Raw genomic sequence first — 25,093 nt, 5'->3', positions numbered from 1 at the left:
TTAACAATCTAAAATGCAATAGTAAAATTTAATTCTGTGGTGAAAACTTTCTAGCAACACACAGGCCTATTTTTCTCTTAATGCATGTGTTTAACTCCCACTGAAGTTCTATGCCTGCAGCAACAAGAAATAGTGATTCTGTTTTCATTAAACTTTCAGGACTGGACTTGTTTAACATAGGCGAGGGTTTGAAATATCTTCATAGTCCTTTGTTCCCTTTATGGGATGAAAATGTTCCCTTTCATTTCCCTAATTGTCTGAAGAGAGACATCCATACAGGCAAACAAAGATTAAGTGCTGTGTAGGGGACCATGGATACCAGGCTGTTCAAAGACCTGGGGCTAGTCTGATCTCAGTTATACCAGTTTAAATCCAGAATAACTTCACTGAAATCTTTATGCTAGGGTTGTGTCTTTTGGCACAATCCTAAACAAGGGCCTGTTTGTAAGCTACACCACATTCATAGCCCAGGAGGCACTGTGCCCCAAAATTCACTTCATGACACAATTTCACCCGTTCTTCTTTTGCTTTGGGGAAGGAAGGAAGTTACTGCAGGCTTTGAAAGGATTCATCTTATTTCCCTACCAGAACCCAGTCAGCCACTCCCCATCCTGTTCAATGCCATCTTTGCCCACTTGGTGGTGGGAAGTATGCAGAGAGCTGAGGCAAACTTTGGTCAATGTGAGTTACATTGGCATAAAGCCGCTTAGGGTGACCAGATGTCCCGATTTTATAGGGACAGTCCCGATTTTTGGGTCTTTTTCTTATATAGGTTTCTATTACCCCCCCCCCCCCACACACACACCACCTGTCCCGATTTTTCACACTTGCTGTCTGGTCACCCTAAAGCCGCTGCAGTTAGTATATTGCTTGTACGCTTGCATACTTGGCTGTTTGAATTAGTGCTGTGCATAATCACCATGATCGCTTATGTAAATTCAGTGTGGTAGGTATCCGAGCATGCAACTTACAGTCGGACGGCACACTGCCTTTTGGGAAATGTTGGCAATATACATGTCACATTATGGGGTGCAATCCAAACCAGTGAGTGGTTGTATCACCGCCTGCCCCACAACCCTGGGTGCTTCACAATGCTTTGCTATCGTAGCTCCCAACCAGGGCTGCTCATAAGTAGTTTATCAGCATTACTCAGGGCCTGACTGAGTGTCTGTGTATGGTTGCAGCCCTGGTCCAGCAGTTCTGACCCCAGCAGCCTGCCAGCAACACAACAGCCACACTTTGGCTTCCACTAGCTTTGGTTACTACTTGTATGGTGAACCCAACACATTCCCAGTCTCGAATTTTCCCAAAAACGTGTGTTCTGCACTGTCCAGACCTTTCCAGGACAGTTCAGTTATTAAGAGCCACTGCCCCAGTAAGGAGTCAATATTCAACAGTTTGCTATGTTAACAAATAGTTCTATTTAAACATAGCCCCGGATTGGTTTCGATTAAAAAATAAAACAAACAAAAGAAGATAGGGTTGTAAGTGAACTCACGTAGAAGAGATAAAGTTAGAAATGGTTACAAGCAAATAAAATGAAAATGAATCTAAAACACTAAAACAATCCAGCAAGTTCTGTTTTAAGGCTTTGTTTAGGATGGCCTTTCTTACCCACTGTCTTCCAGCAAGATAGTGGCTGACCCTTCCCTTGCTCAGGATCTCTCCCAGAGGCCCAAAGGTGCGGGTGCCTTTGTCTTCTTGGGTGAAAAAGAAAAAGATTGGGGTTTTCTGCTCCTTTTTTTATAGTCCAAATCACCTTTGAAATAGATTCTTCTGAAGATTACCCCTCAAAGCAAAGTTTATTCAGATGGTGAGGAAGGTGACATGGAGTCTGGTGAGGAAGGAAGCTCCATGCTCTTTCTCCCCCACCTCTGTTTGCTGAAATACAAATTTGCTGTCTCTTGCCACCTGCTCTCCCTGCTGTCTTGCTGGCCCTGTTTATTATTTATATGTAAATTGAGGTTAATACACATTTCTCTTTTTATAACCTTTGCCTGTGTGGTTTTGAACATGAGCTAATAATCATACAGGGGGATTTCATAACTTTACATATAATGTTGCTACATACATTTCACTATGACATTATTGAACAGTGAGATACCAGTTTTCAAATGATACAAAGGCATATTTTCTACAAATATTATTACAATTGTGTATAGAGTGGGCATACAGGGTGCTTCCAGTCACAGCATGGTGGGGCAGTTGTGCAAGGGTGACTATGAGCAAGGAGTCAAGGTCCCATCAAGCAACTTTTTCCATCCCTTAATGCCATTGATATCCCATACTTTCCGTGACTTTTTTAAAAAAATCCCACAAACCCATGCAGCACTTCTCACTGTCCACAATTTCTGTTTGAAGCATGGAGCCTGCACAGCTCTGCACTACTGTCATGAGCGTTGCAAACACTGGACGAACCATCCTCCAGTATTTGCAGAGTCACAGGAAGAACCGCAGCAATGGAGGACATGATGCTTTTGTGGAGGACCGATCACTGTGGAACACAGTGAAAAGCAATTTAGCATTGTTGGTGGCATTCATGGAGCAGCTACAGACAGTGGAGCGCTGCTTACGGGTGTGATAAACAAGCACTGACTGGTGGGATCCCATCGTAATGCAGGTTAGGGATGACAAGCAGTGGCTGCAAAACTTTTGGGTGTGAAAGGCCATGTTCCTGGATCTGTGTGCTGTGCTCATTCCAACCACCCAGTGCAGGGAAACCAGAATGAGGGCTGGACTGACAGCTGAGAAGTGAATGGTGATCACTCTGTGGAAGCGTGCAACACCAGATTGTTATTGGTAAGTGGGCAATCATTTTGGAATTGAAAAATCCCCATTGGGGACCATTGTCATGCAAATGTGCAGGGCCATTAATCATCAACTGCCTGTGACTCTAGGCAAAGTGCAGGATAGATTTGCAGCAATGGAGTTCTCAAACTGCAGTGAGGTGATAGATGAGAGCGTACATCCCTATTTTAGCACCAGCCCACCTTGACATGGTGTACAGTAGAACTTCAGAGTTCTGAACACTCAGAAATGGAGGTTCTTCATAACTCTGAAATGTTTGTAACTCTGAACAAAACATTATGGTTGTTCTTTCAAAAGGTTACAACTGAACACTGACTTAATACAGCTTTGAAACTTCACTATGCTGAAGAAAAATGCCGCCTTCCCTTTATTTTTTTAGTAGTTTACGTTGAAGGGTACTGTACTGTATTTGCTTCTTTTTTTTGTCACTGCTGCCTGATTGTGTAGTTCTGGTTCCAAATGAGGTGTGTAGTTGACTGGTCAGTTTGTAACTCTGGTATTCATAACTCTGAGGTTTTACTGTACATTAACAGACAGGGCTAATTTTCTATGGTTATACACGTGTTGGTGGATCATTGTGGATACATCACTGATATCAGTGTTGGTTGGTCAAGGAAGGTGCAGAACGTCTGCATCTTTAAGAAGACAGGACTGTTCAGAAAGCTGAAAGCAGGGAGATTCTTTCCTGACCAACAGATTACCACTGGCACTAGGGAAATCACAACAGTGATCCTGGGGGACCCAGCCTACCCTTTGCTCATCTGGCTCATGAAGCCGTACATCGACCACCTCGACAGCGCCAAGGGAAGATTCACCTACCAGCTGAGCAGGTGCAGAATGACAGGTGAATGGGCTTTTGGTAGACTGATGGGATATTGGCAGTGTTCAATCACGAGATTGGATCTCAGTGAGAAAAATAAATTGTTATAGCTGCCTGTTGTGTCCTGCATAATACCTGTGAGGCAAAGGGGGAAAGTCGCCACTGGAACAGCCGGACAATAGGGCTATTAGAAGAGCTCAATTCCAAGCTATACAGCTAATGGAGGCATTGAAAGAGTATGTTAATAATCAGCCCCAGAAATGCAGTGTGGTGGACTGTGCTCTACCTGGTCCTGAAGTTTTGGGGCTACTAGGAAGTGTTTACACCAATAAAACACTTGGTGTACATTTATGAATATAACACTGTTAATGTACTTATTCATTTTGTGGTGGTTGCTGTGCATTTATAATTATTACACAATGTCACTGATCCTATCACCAATGTCCACTGTCGCCATCTCTGCAACAAGTAGTGGGTGCTTTCGGTAGCAGTAGGCACTCTGCAGCATATGTTGTGAAGTAATAAAGACGAATTATTTATAAAAAATATTTTTGTTGCATACAATAATCAGTGCAAAAAACCCGATGTGCAATAAAAGCAAATTCAATAAAAACTTCTGAAATAAATAAACAGAACAGAACTTAACAAGGGGAAAGACCATTCAAGTCCATTTCAGTTCATTTTGGTTTTGCATGCACCCTGGGACGCTTGCAGGTCAGTGTATGTGAATCTGTATTTCTCTTCACTGTTGCCCAGTGTGAAGTGGGGTATAGATCTGACCGATGCTGCTGCATGGAACGTTGAGGGTGTAGAGAGATGCTAAAATGGAGTTCTCCACTGGCTGCAAAGGAAGCTGGGCCCATGATTGTTGAACCTTAGGTCAACAAAGTCCGCAGCATTTGTGTTTGCTGCCAGAGAAGCCCCATTATGTCCTGATGCATCTTCCTCTCTGACTCCTGCGCTTTTCTACTGTCCATTCTTCCCCTCTCAATACTGTTTGCAATATTCACCTTCCAGGTCCTCTGTTCACTGTCTGATGCAGTACTGGCTTGCAGGATCTCACTGAACATACTCTCCCTTGTCCTCTTCTTTCTCCTCTTTATCACAGTCAGACATTCCATGGGGGACCTCTCAAGGTGGCAACAGCAGCAGTTACAGATAAAACAAAAAGAGGTGTCACTGTAGGTGTAGTCATAAGGGAAAGTTAAGTTTCAGAACTCCTTTCCTTTGCTCCCCAAAGGTTTTAAACATGACATGGACACTTCAGCTTTGGAGTCCCTCTGCACAGCACCACTCTGCACCCCAGCCATAGTGAGTATGGTGCAGCAGAGGTTGGGAGTGAGAAATGAGGAGGGACTTGTTCAGCTGCATGAAACAATAAAATGTCATCGTCCCTGCCCCCATTTCCATGGGGATGAATGCAGGACAATGGTCAATCAATACAGGCACTATTTTCCACAGGTGGTGGTGACTTAACTGATATCTTGCTCCTGAGGGTAACAATGGTACAAGAAAGTGAAGCTACTGCTGATGTCCAAAAGCCACCCAGGCCTGTATGTCACTAGCCTGTTTACTGCAATAGTGCTTGCCAAAGTCATCACAGAGTGGTGTAGGAAAGTGCCCTATCATAGAGGAAGAAATAAGGCTGCTATCCTTAGAAACCTTCAGGTGAAGATGGCAAAATACCTCCATGAACTTTCATTGAGATCTCTCAGGAGGATTAAAGAAATAAGGACATCCCTGTGTACATAAACAAACTGCTCTGCACCCTCCAGCCTAACTCTAGAGGGGAATGAAAAGCAGATAACAACTCTACCTGTTGAACCTCTACCTCTTCTAGCATGAATAAATTAATGAAAAATCATTAATTTTTCTGTGTCCTGCTATGTTGGGGTTGGGCGCCATCTGTATATTTAAACATTGTAATAGGAAATGCATTCACACAGATTATGCACTGGGCTTGCCCATGCTTGGCTGCTGGGAATGACTAGACTGTGGTGAAGTCTTAAACAGATCCTGGCTTGCGGCATAGTTGCATGTCCTCCATCCTACTTCTCACTGTTCACAATGGTTTGTGTCTCTGGGCTCCACTGAGATATCCATAGTGCTCCGTAGGGTGCTGCTGGGGGTCCCTGCAAAGTACAGTATGCAGCTCTTTGCAGAAGTGTCAGGTCTGTGGCATGGCATGAGACTTGCTGTTGGCTTCCCTGGCCTTCTGGTATGTCTGCCACAGTTTCTTCACTTTCATGTGGCACTGCTGCTGATCCGTCATACCGCTTTGCTTACATCTGCCATGCAATCTGCTCATAGATGTTTGCATTGCTACAACTGCTCTGCAGATGTGTCTGCACAGCCTCTTCTCCCCAGAGGCCCAAGAGATCCAATACTTCCTGTCTACTCCAGGCAGGGGTGTGTCTGGAACACATAGCAGGCATAGTTGGTTGGGCAGTTGCAGGCAACCAGGGAAATCTGCTAGGTGTGCTTGCTAAACTGGGCAATCAGTAAAAGTCATTTAAAAATATGTGGGGTTTTAAAAGAGAGGAGGGTTGTCTTCCAGGCTAAATGACCCCTGGGCAGTGGTGGTCACAACTGTGACCAGAGAGGACAGTGTCAGGTATTGTGGGATATTTGCTAGAGGACTGGTAGGGTCACTATAGCTCACATGGTGTCTACACTCGCACTGCTTCAGCCACAGTATGTTGACCATGACTCAATGCAGTTCATGTAGGTGAAGCTACTATGTACCCATAACTTAGTACTTACATCCGCGAGAGACAAATTTGAGTGTAGACAAATGCACAACTAGGCTGACACAAGGCAACTTACGTTGACCTAACTTTGCAGTGTAGATCAGGCCTGAGGCTGTGCTCTGTGCCAGGACCCAAGATCAGGGTAGCTCTTGCACAGCCAAGAAAGACAATGGCATAATTTAGCTCAATGAATTACTCTGGATTTGCAAAAGTGTTAGTGGGATTAGAGTGTGGCCCCTGTACTGGAGTGTGGACAGAGAAGCAGAGTTATATGAGTGATCAGGTCAAGATTTGCATGTCCGTAGAACCAGAACAAGTAAACTAAGTTGAAATTGCATCATTTTAATATATTTTTCTAATTCCAAGAGCCACAGAATATTATTCAAGTGTTGTGTTCTAGGTTCTAATGCTTTGTAAAATTGGGTAGCTATAATTAATGAGACTAGGAGCATGTTAGATTGACTGCAAAGTTAGACATCTTGGAGATAGTGTTAGCGAAGAAGTAAAATTAGTTTGGAGTTGTATGTGTGTAATTGGTTTCTAATGGGGTTTGTGATTATTGTTACTGATAATTTGATTGACAGAAGGAAAAAGCATGGAGCAGGGAACAAGAGGAATGACTGTAGAAAAGCATGTTGCTTAAGAAACAAATAGATGTATCTGTATTGTAGTAGGCTCTGTGGTACACTTAAAATCTTGCTCCTGAAATTCAGTTTCTCTGAATCTTGGCTGCAAAAGAGAAAGATTTCAGTGATTTCTGTAATGATTCTTCATGTAGAAAATAAGTGTGAGGACAAGATCCAGAGAAATCCATTATTTATTAACTTTTTGCCCTCTCTATTGTTTTCAATGTGGCAACTTCTAGATGACGATACTTATCCTCTTTAATAACATGAGACAGTCTCTTATTGCCTCTGTGCTGACAACTTCCAAATCTACCTGCCAACCCATGATATCTCCAATTGGGTTCCCCTCTCTCCTTTTCCTCCCATATCTCCTCATAGGTACCCCACCTCTAACTTAAACTGAATTTCTTACCTTTCTTCCTGAACCTTCTCCTCCTTCATCCCTCCTGAGACTTCTCCCCATCATTCAGACTTGAAACCTTAGGCAAAATTTGGGCTCATCCTTATGTCCTGTGTTAGTGAGCTCTATTGCTGAAGGCTTGCTAGAACTAAATGGGGAGCAAGTGTAGAGTGCCAGTATGATGTGCCCTTGTCAATCTATCTCATAGAGCTGGAAGGGACCCTGAAAAGTCATCAAGTCCAGCCACTTGCCTTCACTAGCAGGATCAAATACTGATTTTTCCCCAGATCCCCAAGTGGCCCCCCCTTGAGGATTGAACTTACAACGCTGGGTTTAGCAGACCAATACTCAAACCACTGAGCTATCCCTCCCCCCTGTTTTAGCTATTAGGTGAACTTGCTGCAGGTTGGACCAGCAGAACTTTCATGACCAGTACAATTGCAGTTGTCTAGACTAGTGGTGAAAAAGGCATGGATGACTCGGTAAGTCTGTATCTGTTAGGAAAGGGCAGCATACACTGACTAGTTGATGATGGGGAAAGATTTCTGGGAGTCTTGGATTAGCCCCAGGCCAAAAGATCAAGCGAGGCACATTGCTTCTGAAAGATTTTTCAGTAGGAAGGCTCATCACATAACAATATTGTGAATGCTAGCTCTTAAATAAGGCACTATCCTACCAACATGGGAGAAATTGGTATGTGTGGCATTGCTACCAAGGCAAACGGTGACGAATAAGAAAAGAATATTAACACGGTAATTAAATATCTTTCACAAAGAATTCCCACTAAAATTCAATGCACATCCAAATTAATCTTTAAATTACTGAATATGTAATCTTTAAATTACATGAGCTTTTGATGAGTCAGATAAATAAAGCAAATCTAGATTACACTACGAAGCCTCATTGTGTTATTCAGCTGCATTCTGACCTTGGTGTGTTCTCTATACTGAGCCATTGAACTCATGGACAGATCCCAGCACATTCATTTTCCCCTTAGGGACAAAGTACCAAATGGTAGTGTAATTGCCAAGGGAAAATTATTACTCCATGCTGAATTATTTCCATCATAAATCCAGGACCAGTCAAATAGACTCTGTCACAAAAACGACAGGGTTGCTGTACAGTGATGAGAGTCCCACATACAAATCTACCATAAATCCATAAGCCCCACCACCTACCAAAGTCATTTTGAATCTTGCATTTAAATCAAAATTAGAAAACCCAAGCTGGCAGCAAACTGGTCGGCATTGTTGAAACAATGGAAATTAGGTGATTTACATGACATTTGTTTAAAACCCATCCCATATCATCTGTTTCATGTGAAACGTAAAGAACGTGACTAGCTTTCTGTTTGGATAAGAGTGTGTGTGTGTGTGTGTGTGTGTGTGTAAAAACAGCTCTTTTTAATGTCGACATGCAACGCAGATTCTTTCTGCCTGTAGTTCAGCTTTTGTGCATATCCTGGTATATAAGAAATTAGACAATATTCACCAGTCTATTAAAAGACTACTTAAAACAGGTCTGGAATATTATTCATTGACCCTCATTAGGGAAAAATGTGCAATGCAACACTTATTTTTATCTTGTATTTTACTTTGTCTAACCCCAACTTTTTCGTCCTTGTTCCAGGAAGACGAACAGCTGCTCTTGCTGCTCTCCTCACAAAAGTATTTGCCTGCAATTTCCTATAGCGGATTTTCTCAGCACCAATAGTGTTGAGGTAGCAACAATACTGGTAAGGTAGTAGAAGACATCCTGAATACTGAAGAGAAAAAAAATCTTTGGCAGCAAGGAAACATATGGAGCCAGGAGATAAACTCGCAAAGATCACTACAGTCACCCCTGACTCCTGCAAGCCAGAGATGCCAAGGACAAGAACATTAGGCCCAAGAGATCCACAGTCAGGGAAAGATGACTGGAACAGGCATGGGTAACTCCTAAAGCATATGGGCTGCCAAAGACAGGTCTTACCTCAAGAGAACCAAGAATAAGACAAGGCTGACCATCCTAGTCCTCCACTTCCCACTGTGGCCTGACTTTGGTTTTCTAAGGACTTGTCTAAACTATACATTAGTCCACATTAGAGGGGTGTAAATTCTAGCATACGCTAGTGTGTGCTGCGCTAACTGGCCCATACAGACTCTACTGGCATGCACTAAAAGTTCCCTAGTGCATGTTAATGCCCTGATTCAAACAGTACTATGTTAATGTGCACTAGGGAACTTGTAGAGCGTGCCAGAAGGGTCCACATGGGCCAGTTAGTGCATGATATGGTAACGTGCACTAGAATTTATCCCCCTCTGATGTGGACTAATGCACCATGGCGACAAGCCCTTAGGAGACAATGCTGCTTGCCTGGCCCCATCCAACTCAGTCAAGTCAGGACAGTTTACAACAGCTGTGGAATACTGCAATGTAGATCATCTCTTTGATTAACATAACACTACATTTGACTTGTAAGTCAACTTTAATTGCTAAATGTATACAACACTAAAAATCCATAGTATGAAATAAATAAGACAGGCTTGTAATATGATAGTTTTGAGTCAGGCCTTCCTATTATTATGGTTTCTTACTTCCAAAATAGTTGAGGACTCTTCAAGTGACGTTCAGGAGATATTTGAAGAATCCTACACAGAACAGTTCCAATTGAATGCAGTTTACAGGGAATATCATGTCCCTTAAATTATCTTGCCCAGCTTTAGAGTTGCCACGTAATCAAAAACTGGTGTTAATTTGAATTAATCATTTACCGTTGTTGCAAAATAAATACATAAACAAACTTCATACTAACTGTGCCCGTTTTCTTCCCTCCCCTTCCTCAAAAAAGATAAAAAAGGAATCTTGTGCTTCTTTCTGCTGACAGTTAAGACAATATGATAAACTACATAATACCATATTTTTCATTATCAGGAATCCCTAATCTTTGAAAAATATGTTACACTTCAATTAACTGAAGAAACATAAAATGAATACATTTTAAGGACTAAAGGAGATCAATTTCAAATGGCCTGATTATCTGAAGTGCTCTTTATTCTCTTCAAAGGTGAATTTTGGGAGTAGAGTGGAGCAACCCTTTCCTCTTAGCTTGTCAATGCTCCAGTGTGGCCCCACAACAGTGGATATGTCGACATAGCATTTTGGAGTGAAACTCCCAGCTCAGGTCAACAGTCTTTGGCTAGCAGTGGCCTGAAGTTGTAGCTTGGGCTGTAGCTTGGCTCTGAAGCCCACCTCCTTCCCTAGGCTTCAGGGTCCAAGCTCCATCCCAAGCTGTAACTTCAAAGCACTGTCTATATAACTATTTTTAGACTACTAGAATGAGCCCCATTAGCCCAAGTCTGTCAGCCCGGGATGGGATGCTAGCTTCAAAATGCTGTGTAGACATACCCTTTGTGCTGAAGGAAATTCAAAATTACTTAGGATGCATTTGTTTAGCATGCTCAGTGTTTCATTGGCTATTCTCTCTCCTTTTCTGATGTATACAGTTTGCATAAAAGAAAGCAAAGATTTGAATAGGCAAAATCATGGAGCAGGTCCTCAAGGAATCCATTTCGAAGCACTTGGAGGAGAGGAAGGTGATCAGGAACAGTCAACATGGATTCACCAAGGGAAAGTCATACCTGACCAACCTGATTGCCTTCTATGATGAGATAACTGGCTCTGTGGATATGGGGAAAGTGGTGGATGTGATATATCTTGACTTTAGCAAAGCTTTTGATATGGTCTCCCACAGTATTCTTGCCAGCAAGTTAAAGAAGTATGAATTGGATGAATGGACTATAAAGTGGATAGAAAGCTGGCTAGATTGTCGGGCTCAACAGGTAGTGATCAACAACTCGATGTCTAGTTGACAGCCGGTATCAAGTGGAGTGCCACAAAGGTTGGTTCTGGGGCCAGTTTCGTTCAACTTTTTTATTAATGGTGTGGATGATGGGATTAATTGCACCCTCAGCAAGTTTGCAGATGACATTAAACTGGGGGGAGAGGTAGATACACTGAAGGGTAGGGATAGGGTCCAAAGTGAACTAGACAAATTGGAAGATTGGGCCAAAAGAAATTTGATGAGGTTCAACAAGGACAAGTGCAGAGTCCTGCACTTAGGAAGGAAGAATCCCATGCACCGCTACCGGCTGGAGACCGACTGGCTAAGCAGCAGTTCTGCAGAAAAGGACCTGGGGATTGCAGTGGACAAGAAGCTGGATATGAGTCCGCAGTGTGCCCTTGTTGCCCAGGCCAGCGGCATATTGGGCTGTATTAGTAGGAGCATTGCCAGCATTGCCAGAGGGAAGTGATTATTCCCCTCTATTCAACACTGATGAGGTCACACCTGGAGTGTTGCGTCCAGTTTTGGTCCCCCCACTACAGAAGGGATGTGGACAAATTGGAGCGAGTCCAGCTGAGGACAACAACAATGATGAGGGGGCTGGGGCACATGACTTATGGGGAGACGCTGAAGGAACTGGGTTATTTAGTCTGCAGAAGAGAAGAGTGAGGAGGAATTTGATAGCAGCCTTCAACTACGTGAAGGGGGTTTCCAAAGAGGATGGAGCTAGGCTGTTCTCAGTGGTGGCAGATGACAGAACAAGAAGTAATGGTCTCAAGTTGTGATGTGGGAGGTTTAGGTTGGATATTAGGAAACACTATTTCACTAGGAGGGTGGTGAAGCACTGGACTGGGTTACCTAGGGATGTGATGGAATCTCCATCCTTAGAGGTTTTTAAGGCTCGGCTTGACAAAGCCCTGGCTGGGATGATTTAGTTGGGGTTGGTCCTGCTTTGAGCAGGGAGTTGGACTAGATGACGTCCTGAGGTCTGTTCCAACCTTACTCTTCTATTATTCTAGATGACAGGTTTCAGAGTAGCAGCTGTGTTAGTCTGTATCTGTAAAAAGAACAGGAGTACTTGTGGCACCTTAGAGACTAACACATTTATTTAAGCATAAGCTTTCGTGGGCTACGAAAGCTTATGCTCAAATACATTTGTTAGTCTCTAAGGTGCCACAAGTACTCCTGTTCTTTTTATGATTCTAGAGGCAAACATGGGTTTAAAAATGAAGGACCTTCCTAATGAGGGACAGTTGATTTATGTCAACACACAATATATGGGCATGATCCTGCAAATATGCATGTAAGTGGAGTTACTCATGTGTGGGAATGTTTACAGGATTGTACCCCACATTTGAAAAAACAAATTTCTATTTATGTACGTATATGGCCCTGTGACAGGGCACTTTAATTTACTGCTAGGGTGGCACTTCCTCTGGGCTGTTTTGGGGATTAGCTTCACAACTTTGATGCCCCTGCCCACAGTTGCACTCCATCTCTCTGCTTCTCGGTCTGCAGCCCCTCTCTCGCTCCATGAGCTGCTGCTGCCAATTTCCTGTGTTTATAAGTCCAGCCCCTGGTCGTTCCTCCTCAGCTGGGCTCCTTTACTCAGTCCAGGGATTACTAAACTACCTGATTCCCCTCAACTCTGGCCTGTTAGGTTAATTAGCTCCCTTCTCAATCTATATTAACCCTTTCAGGGTAAGTGTGGAGTGACCATAGTCCCCTATCAGCATACTATATGATGGCCTCACAAACTTTCTGAATATATCCTCTCAACACACAGGGGTTTTGTAAAGTATTGTTACCCCAATTTTACAGATAAAAATCTGAAACACGGAGAACTTCAGTGACTTGCCCAAGGTCACATGGAAAGTCTGTGGCAGAGACAGACTATCCATGTAGGTGGATACCATATCATTGTTTGTGAATGATCAAAGCAAAGCAAAGCAACACCAGCAAACCTGGATAGTTGAAATTTGGAGAGGTTTTGAAATATATTAATTGGGCTAGAGGAGAATTTCTACCACTGTCAAAGACTTGTAAACCTAATAATTTCTAGCCCAAGTACTGAATCTAGATTTCCCGAGTCTCGGTCCAGTGCCTTAACTACAAGACCATTTTTCTTCTCCCTTAAACTTGTGGATTTTACAAGCCAGGCAGAAACAAGTCAAACACAACTTTCACTCAAAATACTTGACTTTAATTTAAAGCCAGCAAAGTGATCTAGCTGTTCTATTTCAGGTGAGCTACAGTGAAATCCTGACCCACATTTTTAAAAAGTGCATTAAATAAAGCCACTAATGCAAACCCAAAAATCTGGAAGTATAATTTGCACTTGCAGTTCAACAGCTCACACTTGCAGCAGGTCAATAGTTCAGAGTGCATGTTCTGCCATATGGATCAAAAATATATAATGTAAAAATATTGCTCAAACACATCAGACCAGAGTCATCACATACACAGATTAGAGGAGCAGTGGGTCTGGGATAAGGAAGGAGCTATGGGGCCTCCCCTTCTCTCTTTGCTTTACTTCAAACACCAGGCTGAGTGTTCTCTATTGACTCAAGCATAATGCTGCTGTGCTCTTGTTCATGTATGTGAGGCAAATGCAATGGATTGTTCCTCTCTTCAGCCATCACATGGGAGTTCATAGCTCCTGCACTGTTATGTGGATGCATCCATCACAAGCAAAGGCCAGCTTGGACCCATCATGTGTCAAAACTGTAGCTAAAAAAAAAAAAAACCCTGCTTCCTTGAAACCATAATTATATTTTCCTGACCCAATTCACTTTGGATTGTTGCTAAGAAATACTGTTAAGATAGCTCACCGGATGAAATTATTCTTGCCATAATGACTCACTAGTCCAAGGAATAATTGAGGTAGAGTTATTTTTTGTGGGGCTGGTGGATAATAGCACCATCCACTTTTACAGGAAATATGTACACTCCATCAAGATCGATCCAGTGCACTATGTATTCTAGAGAGCACTGAAAGAATTCAAATTTACTCTTTTGAACATTGTTTCCTAGTTGTTGATGAATCTTATCCAAATTCCTTACATGTTCTCAATAATTTATTCTATTGACCAGGATGCTCTCTAAGTAGCACTGTTTCCCTAGACTATGTTGTACATTTCTTTCATTGCCCTTTGGCATGTAACAAGAGCAGATACAATGCTTACATTGAAGCCACATCCAACTTTGAGGAGAACAGATGTGTTCATGAGACAGAGAAGCGAAAAAGGAGGAAAGAAAGGGCACAACAGTCCAGTCTACAACTATGTCTCCTCCAAGATTACACCTGTCACTTCTATGGGAAAACCTGCAGGGCACAAATTGGGCTTCTCAGACACTTAAAAACCCACCAATGAACCCCCTTGACTGAAGAAGAGGATTACAGCAGAACAGACTTTTTAAGTGTGTTTATTGTTAGGAACTACTTTGACTCTTGTATTAGCATATGCAAATATGAACTGAAATGCTCGTCTCCAGCCAGGGTGGAGCGCAAGGCTTTGCTATGTGATACAACATACTGATTGGCATGCAAAAAGGCACTCCCTTACCTTGAAATATCCATGGGTCTGCACCTTCCCATCCTTACTGACAAGGGGCACAACTAAGACAAAATTTATGTGAAAGGGTTAACCTGTGGGAAGCCACTTTAGAGTCAACAGCTGCAGTGTTGTTAGATGAACAAAATGTGCACGACACAGTACAGAAGACCTACTTGCCATATATGCAGAAATAATTTGGATGTGGGCCAGCATTTATTAAAATAATAGACAGTATGTGTTGACATCAATCAACTGTGGTCCACACGATCAATCTAGGATAAACTCCCTTTGCTGGTACACAGAGGCACTTGTTAAGGAAGCCATTTAGCAGCACTATTGTTTGCCTTAATATTGAAACAATTAGCAACTGCTATTAGGAGCAATAATGAGGGTTGAATATACAGTGCACATTTAGGTGGGTACTATTGTTTGTGAATGAGCAAAGCAAAGCAACACCAGCAAACCTAGACATGGTAGTTGAAATTTGGAAAGGTTTTGAAATATATTAATTGGGCTAGAGGAGAATTTCTACCATGGTCAAAGACTTGAAAATTTACTAATTTCTAGCCCTGGAATTTTAAGTGGGTCCTTACAGAACTGACTTATTTGGGCATTAGGTTGAACAGGGCTGTAAGTAACATAATTAAGGATAATATGAATCCAATTATCTTGAATATGTTGGAAGACTTTAGATGCTGGAATAAATTAAATCTTAATCTCTGGGGAAGGATTAGTGTGATAAAATGAGTACAACTCCATAGTTTAATTGTCACGCAGCTGCTTCAGGGAAATATGTTTCCAAAACAAGGAGAACAGATTTGCATTTTACATGGAGGAGTGTAAACCAAAGGTTAAAGGATAAATTACAGTGATGGTCACGGCTCAGACTTGAGAAAAAGGCTCCAGTAGGTGCTCCAGGACTCAGTGTGCTAAAAGGAGTCAATGGGTGCTGCTGATGTTCAGCATCTTTGTTTAGGTACCTGCTGACACAGCTACTGCCTGTCGGGGAGGTGGATTAACTAAGCCACGGGAGAAGCTTAGCACTGAGTGTGTCTTCATTAAAGTGTCACAGCTCCCCTCTTTGCATCCAGAAGTCATGTTAGCTGCTCAGCAGAGGAGTTGGCTCAGCCTCAGGCAGTTGACTGGTAGGGAGCATATGACGGACTGGGTAGCATTGCTCCCGTATATGTGAACTCACCTGGGGTCTTCTCAAAAACTCAAGGCTCCCAGGGCTATGCTTTTTCTGGACTTTGAAGGACAAACGTGGAAGGAGAGTGGCTGTGAGGAGAATGTGATTTTTAGGGAATAAATGAGATGCTTTCAACCCTAAGCAAACCATTTCCAGCTATTTACATCTCCAAAGTTATGTTCACAAGGAAAAGCACTAGAAAATTATTTTTCTTAAAAATAAATGAAAGCCAAGTTTTACCTTTACATTGCTAGTTCCATGTTGTGACGCTGGCTGACCAGGTCATGCTAGAGTGTATTCAAGTCCATTAACGAGTGTAGATCAAAGTAATAGTTAGATGTATAAATGTATATTCAGATGTTTAAATTTCATAAAACGAATGGGATGTTACACTTATCTGTTTCTGTAATATTGCAATAGAAAACATTTACATGGTAAATAGCCCCATAACTAAATAACTCATCAGTCACCAAAGAAGGCTTGGGGATTGCTAATGAAGGAGTTTATCAGAAAAGGTGCTAATTCTAAAACACATAGCTATTGTGGTGATGACCCGGGGTCAGAGACTCAAAGTGCATTCCTCACTCCCATCAAAGGAAAACTCCTATGCATAGAGACACTGTCAGAGTGAAGAGACTATAAATATGAATTCAAAGAAAAATCCTTTATCTCTGGACTGTTTGGAATCTAACAGGGCAGAATAACTGAATGAGAAGATGGAGATCCCCAGAGTTATTCTGGGTAGCCCTGAAAGACTTTCAGGAAACTGGCAGTTTATTACATCATTGCCACCATTTGAAGTTGCAAACTGTGACTCACCTGTTAGAAGATTTTACTTGCTTTAACCTCTCAATAACTCCCATTCTTTTTTATTTAGCTAATAAATCTTTAGTTAGTTTACAATAGAATTGGCTGCCAGCATTGTCTTTGGTGTAAGATCTGGAGTACCAACTGATCTGGGTAAGTGACTGGTCCCTTGGGACTGGGAGCAACCTGATGTGGTGTGATTTTTGGGTTAAGTGACCATTATCACAAAGTCCAGTTTGTCTGGGTGGCAAGATAGGCTGGAGAGTCTCAGGGGCTGTGCCTCCATGGTAAGACTGGTATAGAGATCCAGGAATTCACATTTGTTACTGGGTTGGTGAAATCTAATTATAGAACACACATGCAGTTTGGGGTGTCTGCCCTGGTTTTCTGACAGTTTGCCCTGAGGTAGGCACTCCCAGTTGTGAGCTATTCCAGACAGAATGACACCTGTAACAGGACTTAATTATTCTTTCAGGTTGGTAAAAGGAGTCCAATATTACCTTATCCTATGTCTGTATTTGGGGAATATACCTCTGAGATAAAGACAGCAGCTGTCGAACACCTGCAGCTGGAACATGTCAGCTGACTAGGACTCACAGGGCTCAGGCTACAAGGCTGTTTAATGGCAGTGTAGATGCTTGGGCTGGGGCTCCAGGACCCCATGAGAGGGGAGGGTTCCAGAGCCCAAACATCTACATCACAGTTAAACAGACCTATAACTGAGCCCCATGAACCTGAGTCAGCTGACATGGACAAGCTGCGGATATTTAATTGCAGTGTAGACATACCCAGGAAGTGGTGTCAGGGTGGTAATTTGTGGAATGGGAGAGAATCCGGGCCATGCACTCTATCTGGGGCAGAATAACAATTGCCCACAACTACCCTCAGGGTTCTCTCAAAACAGGAATGGAGCAACGAAATTCACCACCACAAAGGCCTACAAGCTAATCCACCAGAACTCCTGATCAGCAGTATCAAATGCTGCTGGAAGATCTAAAAGAATTGGTATGTATCTTTGCCCTTTGCTAGCAGATCACTAATAAATGTAACCAGTCCAGATTCTACCCCATTGCTGGGCCTATGATCCAATAGACCAGCATGAAGAAAATCTGAATATTCAAGAAACTAACAAGTTGCCTCACCACAACCTTCTCAATGACATTGCCCCAAAATAGAAGACTGGATACCAGTCAATAAGACAGATTGTCAGAATCAAGAGTTGGTTTCCTGAGCAATTGACATCCAAACCAGGATCCAATCACCTTGACTGCTGACTGAAGCACAGGCAAGATCAAAGGAACTTTGGAAACATGCTACATTTCCACAGAGGAAATCTGTTAAACAACTCCAGGGCTGGAAGGAGAACATTAACATTGGAGGGGGGAGGGATAGCTCAGTGGTTTGAGCATTGGCCTGCTAAACCCAGGGTTGTGAGTTCAATCCTTGAGGGGGCCACTTGGGGATCTGGGGCTAAATCAGTACTTGGTCCTGCTAGTGAAGGCAGGGGGCTGGACTCAATGACCTTTCAAGGTCCCTTCCAGTTCTAGGAGATGGGATATCTCCATTAATTTAATTTAATTTAACAAATACTGGGGCAATATCTACTGTGTGGGAGACTAAGACTATTCCACTTCCCCACACTTAGTACACCTGATCAAACATTATATTGTTGAAAATCTGTTGTAATCTAGGTCTACATGCTTGGTATGATACTGAATCGTATCACACGCTTAACAAGCATCAGAAACTATCAAGGACCTTAGATCCCAGGGAGCCAGGGGAAATAGACCTGGCACCATAGGCGCTGGGTCTCTGATATATTTGGACAGAAAAGAACAAGAAATGCAAAGAACAAGATTGACACTTTCAAGAAAAGTAAGATGTTTCCTACTTCTTGCAACACCATTGATTGTAGCTATCTGGATTACCCTTTGCTCAGTTTATTGTGCATACAATTTCTTCTGTTTTAATTTGATTTTCTCTGTATACTCTTAATAAATCTTGTTTTATTGCAACCCTTGTGGTTTTAGACTGTCTGGAAATTTCAGGCAATCCATATCAAAGAAGTTAACTTTTAAGTGAGGCAGTTCAACTTTTAAGTGAGGCAGTGAAGGAAGGGTGCCTGAAGCCTATTCCTACTCAAGATTTTTGGTCAAAAAAAGACTACGGGCTCATCTACACTACGAGTGCTTTACGGCACATCTATACCAATAGCTATGCTGACAAAGCCCTCTAGTGGAGACACTGGTTATACTGACAAGGAAGTCCTTTGCTGGTACAATTAAACTGCCTTCCCAAATGACATAGGCCATGTCTGCAGAAGAATCATTTTGCTGGTATAACTGCACCTACGCTAGGGTTTCTGCTGGCACAGCTATGCTGGCACAGGAGGTGTAATTTTTTTCACACTCCTAGCTGACACAGCTATGCCAGCAAAGTTTGCCGTCAAGACTAAGCCTAAGGGATTGTCTCCCAAAAAGTTTGTTACTGCAAGTGCTGCAGTTCTCCAGATGCTTGGGATGTGCCTAGGGACCATAGTTGAGAAGAAAGTTTAAGGGGCATTAGGATTTGTTCTTACCTTACACTAAAATAAATCCACAGAATTAACCAGATTCTGAGAAGTCAGACAAACCACACAGAGCACCCAACCACTAATAATTTTCAAAAACAATTCAGTTCAACTCCTAGTAATTTTTTGTGAGCAACACACTGGGAAAGAATAAACTCACACTTAATGAACCAAACTTTGGGAAATGAAAGCTACACAACTTAAAAATGTTCCTTTGAGGTATGTATTCATCTAGATTGTTTATGTTTGAGAGACCATTATGCTGGAGATGTAAAAGGGGAGATAAAGATGATAATGTACAGTTTGGAGATGTAAAAGCATATATGAATATCAAAAGAAAATATTCAGTGCTCCAAGATAGATTATAGAAGTAATTTTGTAGCTTCCCCCAGACCTGTGGGTATTAAATTACACTAAGGAGAGAAATTGGTACATCCTCTACAAACAAAATGTGGATAAAATTAGCATTAAGAACAGCTAGAAACATTATATTAAGACACTGGAAAAGTGAATGAAATAGCTGTATCGCAGAATGGACATGAACCTTATCAAGTTTCGCAACACTCTAGGGAGTATTTCAGAAGCTTCTGAGATGGGTTGTTCTGCATATAGACTACTCATATCATATATTCAAGCAGAAATACAGTGTAAGGTGAAAGGGAGTTGCTTACTTTGGAACAAATTTTTAGAAAGACAAGAATAAAATCAATATGCCAGCTGCTTTCTTTTTATTAATTATTTTAAGTATGAAAATATTAATAACTAGGAATTTTAAACATATGTACATTCACTGCTTCTCTCTTTTTCAGAGTGCATATACGTATATATGTGTTGGTATAGATGAACATATGACATCTGTGATAATCATGTAACTAGCACCTATATATTTGGTTAATGAGGTTACTTACTCTCACATCTTAAGCACGGACGATTACATAAGCATACTCTCCACACATCACATACCACTATATAGGGTGGGACATAGGCACCAACTCCGCGGGTGCTCTGGGGCTCAAGCTCCCACCGAAAAAACATAGGGCTCACTCAGCACCCAGAGGGCCGGATTACTCTTTAGTGGGTCCCGCCCCCTGCTCCACCTGTGCTCCACCCTAAAGTCCCACCTCTTTCCCCATGGTCCCGACCGCATTCAGCCTCTTTCCCTCTCGCATGGAGGGGAAGGGGCAGAGAGGAGCACCCACCAGCAAAAACAAAAGTCAGCACCTGTGGGCTAGGAGAAGACAAACATACTGCACTGCACATGAGACTGAAATAGTACAATATATGGAATATAGTAGTAAAGTACGAAACGTGGCGATACTCAACATCTGAAGTGAGATTCTGTGTTGTCCCTCTTAAGAGGAGTTGCATAGAACTTGCAGCTCAGGGACGAGGATTAAGTGACTTTAAACTACCTATGTGCCCTCCTGATCCTGTTTAGGAAATTGAAAGACCCTAACTTTGATAGCCCTGAGGGCCAGTCTAAGTTACATCAGCTTCTAGGGTCTGCTGTATGAGTCATAGCAATGCCCAGAATCCCCACAGCATTGTCTCATACAACCATGCCCCTACTACCACAGGCATGACTTGTATGTCAGTGGTTTTCAAATTTAGCAACCCAAGGACCCCCATTTTAATTTAAAATTTTTCAGGGCCCCCCAAGCCTCACTGCTCAGTCCAGGCCCTGCCTCCACCCCACCCCTTCCCCCCCCAAGTCTCACTCCTGCCCCCCCCAGCCCCACCCCCGCCCCACCTCTTCCCGTCCTCTGCTCATTCCATCCCCACTCCCTCCGTTGCTCGATCTGCCCCACCCTCACTCACTTTCACCAGGCCGGGGCAGGGTTGGGTGCAGGAGGGAGTGCAGGCTCTGGGAGAGAGTTTGGGTGTGGGAAGGGGTGCAAGCTCTGGGAGGGTGTTTGTGTGCGGGAGGGGGTGAGGGGTGCGGGCTCCGGCCAGGCAGCGCTTACCTTGGTCGGCTCCCGAAAGCGACTGGCACATCTTTCTGGTAGCATATCCTAGGCAGGGGAGCCAGGGGTTCTCCGTGCACTGCCCCTGCCCAAAAGCACTGCCCTCACAGCTCCCACTGGCCGCAGTTCCCGGCCAATGGGAGCTGCGGAGCCAGCACTCGGGGAGGGGGCAGCACACGGAGACTCCCTGCCCCCCGTCTTCCCCAGGGGCCGCAGGGACGTGCCATCTGCTTCTGGGAGCATCACGGAGCCAGGGCAGGGCAGGCAGGGAGCCTGCCTAAGCCCCCATGTGCAGCCGGACTGGGATCAAAGAGCCAAAAAGTAAAATATGAGCAATATATCTAGTGAAGCAATGTGACTAAATTAAACACAGGCATAGGACAAGTGCAGAGTCCTGCATTTAGGACGGAAGAATCCCATGCACTGCTACAGACTGGGGATCGACTGGCTAAACAGCAGTTCTGCAGAAAAGGACCTGGGGATTAGAGTGGACTAGAAGCTGGATATGAGTTAACAGTGTGCCCTTGTTGCCAAGAAGGCTAATGGCATATTGGAATGCATTAGTAGAAACACTGCCAGCAGATGGAGGGAAGAGATTATTCCCCTCTATTCGGCACTGTTGAGGCCACACCTGGAGTACTGAGTCCAGTTTTGGGCCGCCCACTACAGAAAGGATGTGGACAAATTGGGGAGAGTCCAGCAGAGGGCAACAAAAATGATTAGGGGGCTGGGGCAAATGACTTCTGAGGACAGGCTGAGGGAACTGGGCTTATTTAGTCTGCAGAAGAGAAGGATGAGGGGGGATTTGATAGCATCCTTCAGCTACCCTCTAGCATCCAACTACCAGAAGGGGGGTTCCAAAAAGGATGGAGCTAGGCTGTTCTCAGTGGTGGCAGATGACTGAACAAGGAGCAATGGTCGTAAATTGCAGTGGGGGAGGTTTAGGTTGGATATTAGGAAATACTATTTCACTAGAAGGGTGTTGAAGCACTGGAATGGGTTACCTAGGGAAGTGGTGGAATCTCCATCCTTAGAGGTTTTTAAGGCCCGGCTTGACAAAGTTCTGGCTGGGATGATTTAGTTGGGGTAGGTCCTACTTTGAGCCGGTGGTTGGACTAAATGACCTCCTGAGGTCTTTTCCAACCTTAATCTTTTTGATTCTATGATAAGGGTGCTTCATTGTTTGTCTAAGGAAGAATGATATTCTGTACATGAACTGAAAGGGAGAGAATAAGGAGCATGTTTTATACTTATCTGAAGAAATACGGCAAGTTTATCCCCAGTAATTTAGCTTATTATTCTTTGAATGCTGGATGTAAAACTGCTCTATGTAAATATGTAAACCTTTCCCATAACCTAATCTGCCACACCCGGATTCTCTTGCAAGGCAACCTATTCATAATGATATATACTGCTCTGCCCTGTAGAAATAGAAGAAAAAGACAAAAACAAAATAGAGATCTACCTATGGATCTCCATCACAGGAACATTTCACTCTAGGCAAATAATACATATGTATACACTCTTCCGCTATGCAAAAGTGCCAACTACAGCAGAATACCTTTGTAGCTCATCCCTAACAATACTGACTTACATTTTTACCGTGCATTCCATGGGAAAGATCCCAAAGTGCTTTAAAAATCACTGAAGTTCTGTCATCTCCTTAGGGTAATGTAGTAATACTCAGCAATACTACAGAACAATTCGGGAAGGTAAGTGAGGCATGCCTTATTCATCTGAACCTGGGGGAATATTTAGGTAAGCAAGACATAATAACCCAAATATGAACTTGGCCAGGACATTTGGGTAAAAGAGCTTAGTCTGTAAAAAGCACTATGGAACCTTTAATGACTCCAGGCAGTCAGGACTTTGGCTTTATATCTCATCTAAAAGTGGGCACTTTCAACAAAACAGTACTCAGGGCTGTTAGCTCAGTATTGATTCAGAGGGAAGATGGCCACCTACTGATTACCAATACAACTTCTTACAGTGCATGGATTTTCACTGAGGTGCTAGCCAGATCTGACATTGTTTAGTGTATGGAAATTGAAGAGATCACAGACTAATATTATATGGCTACAGGCAACTCAAGCTTTATTAGCAATGAAAAGAAGCTCTGAAGTGTCACACTACAGTTAAATTAGGACAGAATGTTGTTTTACTGTATATGCACTAGTACTTTTAATAGTCAAGGTTGCTCAGAGCACTATACAGCATTCTAGTGGCAATGTAGAACACTAAGGATGGAATGCTGGCCCCACTGAAGTCAATTGGGCTTGGATTTCACTCAGAGTGATGAATTGTAATAAGCTTTGCACATGTTCACGTGGGAAGGTGCATGCAGAGGTTAAAGGGGCTAAAAGGAAAGGAAGAGCACTCCCACTCGTCTCCCAGGCTGGGGAAAGCAGTTTTTCTCCACAATGTCTTTTCCTACTTAGCTGGTGCAGTAGTTGGTTGTTTCAATCTACTATAACCAGTGGGTTCAAGGATTACCTCTCCCTGCAACCCAGTACACCTCTGCAAGGAATAATCCTAGTTCCACCCCTTGTCCAGGCTAGTTCTGGCAGTGGCACCAACGTCCCAAAAGAGGGTGGAGAGGAGTATGTAGGGGAGGGCACACTGCCATTTTTTATTCTTTCAAAAGGTATAGCTGGGGCAAACCTGGCCTGCATTCCTCAGTGACATCATGCCTGAGTCTAGTAATACACCTCTGGGAGTCTCAGCTGTTTCAAAGTACCTCTGTGCTGCTGTCTATTGCAACCAGCAATTTAAAGCCAAAATCTGGCCATAAATATGTCATCAAACAGAACAGCCAATAGTCTTAGCTATAGTTTTTACATAATCTTTGACCTAAAGGTGTTTGGCTGAGAGCAGGAGTGTTCCCAAGGATATCAAGTATCTTAAAGTCTGACCAGCTCCAGTTCTTACACTTCTCTTTACTCTTTGACTGCAGATGTACTCTTGAATTTAAAACAGATGAGATTCCATTGCCTTATGTTGTAAACAAATCATTATTGAATCAGCATTGTATTATTTAATCTAATTATGTAACTATGCAAACAATAATAAAGCACTAAAATACTACATAAAGTTTAGAACTTTTAAACAGAACCACAAACCTTCCATGTGGCATAATCATCATCACACAGAAAAATCCTTCCATGATGGATTACCAAAAAACATATTGGAAAATATAACAGTAATATATCAGAGAGAAAAAATCCTGAAGCTTGAAGATGTTTTCCATTACAAATTAAATACACTTCTAGGGTTATTTAAAAAAAACCATAACAATATCAAACCTAGTTCATTAGTGAAATAGGGAAGAGATTATTAATCTCCAAAGTGTTATATTGAACTTGCTGCAAAATTGAACAGGACTCTGAAGACTTGGAAATACCCTATGGCAATTATTGATAAAGAGTGAGGAGAGTGCTACAGACAGTGCTTAAGCTCCATATTGGAGGTGGGGGGGGGGCGGGGGTAGGGAGAAAAGAAAAGGAAGGTGGCAGCAATTAAAGTGTGTTAAAAACATGCACATCCTCTGGGAAACTAAATGCAGGAATTGTTACAGGACTGTATATTAGGTGAGATTATCTACAGGAAAATATACCTGGCTAGATTGAATGCATCATCAATCAAACCTGCTCGATTACTGACAGAGATAACCTGTGAGGAGAAAACCAGAAAAACGGAACCATTTAGGATGATAAAAGCCATGCCACAACTCGTACAGCTCACACATCAAAGCAGATCCTAGACATGAAACTAGGAGCTTAC

General features: G+C 42.8%; 1 protein-coding gene across 1 annotated transcript in view; it reads right to left on the bottom strand.

Annotated features, from left to right (window-relative positions):
- Positions 1-25,093, bottom strand: part of TRHDE (thyrotropin releasing hormone degrading enzyme) — a 308,520-nt gene that overhangs the window by 38,369 nt on the left and 245,058 nt on the right. Inside the window, exon 12 of the mRNA XM_054026638.1 lies at positions 24,927-24,982. Within this exon, the coding sequence (XP_053882613.1) occupies positions 24,927-24,982 (56 nt within the window). The remainder of the gene's footprint in view (positions 1-24,926; positions 24,983-25,093) is intronic.

This window comes from Malaclemys terrapin, chromosome 1, assembly GCF_027887155.1.
Source record: "Malaclemys terrapin pileata isolate rMalTer1 chromosome 1, rMalTer1.hap1, whole genome shotgun sequence".
NCBI classification, from domain to species: Eukaryota; Metazoa; Chordata; order Testudines; family Emydidae; genus Malaclemys; species Malaclemys terrapin.
Note: the sequence above shows the minus strand (reverse complement) of the source record. Positions and strands in the feature narration are given on the sequence as shown.